The sequence below is a fragment of the Triticum dicoccoides genome, chromosome 2A, assembly GCF_002162155.2.
Source record: "Triticum dicoccoides isolate Atlit2015 ecotype Zavitan chromosome 2A, WEW_v2.0, whole genome shotgun sequence".
NCBI lineage: Eukaryota > Viridiplantae > Streptophyta > Magnoliopsida > Poales > Poaceae > Triticum > Triticum dicoccoides.
The window spans coordinates 211,580,946-211,584,696 of record NC_041382.1 but is presented as its reverse complement, the minus strand read 5'-3'; the positions used below and the strand labels follow the sequence as shown (position 1 = coordinate 211,584,696).

Here is a 3,751-nt window from a genome sequence, read left to right as displayed (position 1 = left end):
TAGGAGTTTTCACTACATGCTTCTTGACGGCTGCGAACTTGCGGATGGAGTTGACCATCATGTCGTCCATGCGAGAGGAGAAGCCGGCGCCGGTGAGGGCTACGACGCCGGCGGTCGCCAGCACCGCCTGGAAACGCTGCGCGGTGCGGGGCCGCAGGCCGGCGCCTTGGATGATTTGGCACAGCCGACTGCCGCTCGCGACCATCGCCTCCATAGGTGCTTCTGGCTCCTGGTCACTTGGTCTTGGATTGGAGTGAGCAGTGTTGCGCAGAGACTAAGGAGTAGATGGATTGGAGTGGTGGGGCGCCTTTATATGAGAATCCAAACTCTATTGCATTCACATCGTGCTGGCTCTATTCTGCTTCTCCAATTAATTCCCTCTACAGGTAGAGTAATTTGAGGATGCGTCATTGACCGTTCAATGTCTCGGGAACCGCTACCCTCTCCCTCCTTGGCATTCAAGCACATGTGGAGGCGAGGCGACTACCGCTCGCGTCTATCGCGTGTCAGGAGATGTTCCTGTCCACGACGAGGTGCCTACGGTGATTTCTTAAATTTCAAGATGATAGTACTAGTATACTCAATATTGTGCACCGCGACCAAGGCCATGAGGAAAACGAGAGAACTATGTATTTATTTATGGTGTAGATTCACTCATTTTGCTCCATATGTACTCCGTCTCGGTGCAGTCTAGTCACTTGTTGAAATCTCTAGAAAGGAAAATACTCCTTTCTGATTTACAGGGCTATACTAGCAAGTAGTACTACAATAGTGGGCTCACATAGCAATTTTGTCTCATGCAAGAGCCTGGCTATATGCGTGCTCCAAGGTTCGCAACTGCCACGTTCAGGTTGCACTTGTCTCTTCGCCTCTTCGAGAAGACGAAGAATGATGTTACTACTACTGCTTCTATAGTATCGAATCCACTGTTGCATGTTCGAATCCACTGTTGCATGTTCGAATCCACTGCTGCATGTCCGTCCACCGCGAGCAGGAGGGATAAGCAAAAGCTTGTCCTCGTCTGCGAGCCACCGCGCGCATGGGTGAGGGAGAAGGCGTGTAGTAGTAGTAAAATCAAGATTCTCCTTGTTGTACGAGTTGACGCGACACATCATAGCACTGGCCCCACATGGTTGCCTCTAAACTTGGCTGAAAGACCCGCAGTGTACAATACTCCATTTGCTGCAACCTCTAACATTTACCTCACCACAAGTTAAAATATATATTCTTGTCTTGACCAGATGAGCGTGCAAACTAGAATCACCAGGATGACAGGTAGGGCCAGAAGATTATTTTAACCAAAAATATAGCATGGAGCTGACCCAACGATTTTAGGGCCTGTTTGGTTCCAATAATTCAACTGACTTATAAGTCAGGTGACTTAAAACCAGTGACTTATAAGTCATGCCTGTTTGGTTGTCATCTGACTTATAAGTCACCTGACCACACCTTCTCACCTAGTTTTTTTATGTAAAGGTGATGGGACCCACGCAAAAGGGGTGACTTATAAGTTGGGTCTGTTTGGCAAAATAAGTCACTTTTTCACTTTTTGACTTATAAGTTGGTGACTTATTTGGAACCAAACATGCCCTTAAGCTTACAGGCACGGTACACGTTATCCTATACTAATCTACACATGAAACTGCCACACGAGCGTCCGGGCTGCGCTTGGCTCTTCACCTCTTTGGGAAGTCGAACAATGGCCCTGTTTGGATACTCTAACTCAGTTAGAGGTTAGAGTTAGATTCTAACCCAGAACTAACCCTGAACTAACTCTAACCAAAAAGGTGTTTGGATAGTAGGGTTAGATGGAGCATGGATACGGCGAGGCGCCTTCACGGACGGTGCGAGAGGGAGGGAGGGAGAGGACAAGAAGCTTCGAGGAAGTGAGGACGGGTCTGCCTCGGGAAGAGCGAGAGAAAAAGGTGTTTTTTAGTGGTCTTGAGAAGAACTAACCCAAATAAGCACCTCTTGGGTGGGTCAGAATTTTTGGATGAGTTAGATGCATCTAACCCAAACTAACCCTCCTGTTTGGATATTTTTGGGTTAGTTGAGTCCAAACTAACCCAAACTAACTCTAACCCGTGGATTCAAACAGGGCTAATGATGGAATACTACTTCAGTGGAGGAGTACTACAATATGCTTCTGGCCATCTGACACCGATTGAACTGCTGCATGTCCACCGCGTACGGGAGGGAGAGCGTGTAGCGAACGAAAGCTTCTCCTAGTCGTGCCAGCCACCATGCTCATGGGCGAGGGAGGGACGCAGCTTCATTGACTTACTGCTCCTGCCTTTGCGTCCATGACAGGTGGACCCAACAGGTCGGTAGCCCACCTGCCATGCAGCCAAAGATAGTTGTGGTTAAGGCGAGAGGGCGTTGTAGTAATCAAACTTCTCGGTCTTGTACCAGTTGACGCAACACATCAAAGCACTGCACTCGATATATTTCAATAATTTTCGTTTACCAATGCATTAATTACAACGCATGCATGCATACCATGACTCTCCTTTTGATACTTGCATGTGTTGATTTAATGCACCTTGAAGTAGTATGAATATGTGACGGTAAAGCTTTGTAATGCCCCGGCCCTAATAAAGCGAGAGATGGTTGTGCACGAGGAGGGCGAGATCATGCAGACGGAACATGACCCGACGATGGAGCTCTCTATGGTCTCGATGGACCTCACCTTGCTCCACTGCCCCTTGTGCCTCCGCCCCTTGAAGCTTCTAGTGTATGAGGTTCGAATACACCTCGTCCATTCGGCTGATCGAGCAAGGTGCAGGTTTCTTGATTGATGTGTTGTTCGATGATTTGTGCAGTGCAAGGGAGGGCACCTGGCTTGCGCGGACTGCCGCGTCGAGCGCCCCGGGAACCAGCGGCAGTGCCAGAAGTGCGAGCGCGGCGGTGGCTTCGACGTGTGGAACACGGCGGTGGACACCGTCCTCTCCTCGGTGAGGGTGGAGTGCCTGCACGAAGGCGGTGGGCTCTACGTCACTTACCACAAGCTCGCCGATCACCAGAGCGTGTGTCCGCTCACGCCCTGCAAATGCCCCATGCCTGTATGCGGCTACGAAGGCCCGCCGCTGGTGCTCTCCCACCACATCAGCACCGTGCATCCCATGCTCGTGCACAGGATCCAGTACGGCAAGACGCTCCAGCTGCAAGTGCCACTGTCGGAGCCACGGCTCTTGCTGTTCGCGGAGGAGGACGGCTGCATGTTTTTCTTGGTCGGCGGCGTGCTCGACATCGGCGCGCCTATCGCCGTGTCGGTCATCTGCATTAGAGCGGGGGCGTCCCCACTCCCGCACTACGTGTCCAAGCTGTGGGAGAACGGCCCGCCGGGGGAGCCCAAAGGCAGGACCGACGTTGTCAAGGTGGAAATGGAGGTGACAAGCAGCAAGGATCCTGGCGACATCGTCGTGCAGGAGCTGACCTTCTTCACAGTTCCGCCCAAGCTGCTGGCCGGGGCTAAGCTGGTGTCCTTCCACATTCAGATTGACAAGCTCACGTCCTAAATGATTCTACAGTGCCTTCTGTTTATCTTAGTAATATGCTAATATAGGGGTTAGCTCGGTCTACTTTAGCTTAAGATATGGTGGGTTTTGGTGGCGATGCAGCAATTACCTAGACATTAGATCAGCAGTGAAAATAATTTCGAACAGTCGAATGGATATTTTGTGTCTGTTGGATATAAAGATCCTGTGGGTAAGAAGTAACAGCTTATATGCTTTTTTCGAAACGGAATAGA

General features: G+C 50.4%; 1 protein-coding gene across 1 annotated transcript; it reads left to right on the top strand.

Annotated features, from left to right (window-relative positions):
• The first annotated feature begins 1,699 nt into the window (after positions 1-1,699).
• LOC119359291 lies at positions 1,700-3,518 on the top strand. Its single transcript, XM_037625556.1, has 6 exons — positions 1,700-1,733; positions 1,803-1,925; positions 2,311-2,353; positions 2,570-2,741; positions 2,823-3,142; positions 3,287-3,518. The coding sequence occupies exons 1-6, from the start codon at positions 1,700-1,702 to the stop codon at positions 3,516-3,518; spliced, it is 924 nt and encodes a 307-aa protein (XP_037481453.1).
• Positions 3,519-3,751: the final 233 nt, after the last annotated feature.

What these genes read in the sequence shown, in the direction of transcription:
- LOC119359291 (XM_037625556.1), top strand. Translation starts at nt 1,700, where the DNA reads ATGGCCCTGTTTGGATACTCTAACTCAGTTAGAG. An exon ending in ATACTCTAACTCAGTTAGAG is followed by an intron (nt 1,734 to 1,802) that starts GTTAGAGTTAGA and finishes TTTGGATAGTAG; the next exon opens with GGTTAGATGGAGCATGGATA. An exon ending in TGAAGCTTCTAGTGTATGAG is followed by an intron (nt 2,742 to 2,822) that starts GTTCGAATACAC and finishes TGATTTGTGCAG; the next exon opens with TGCAAGGGAGGGCACCTGGC.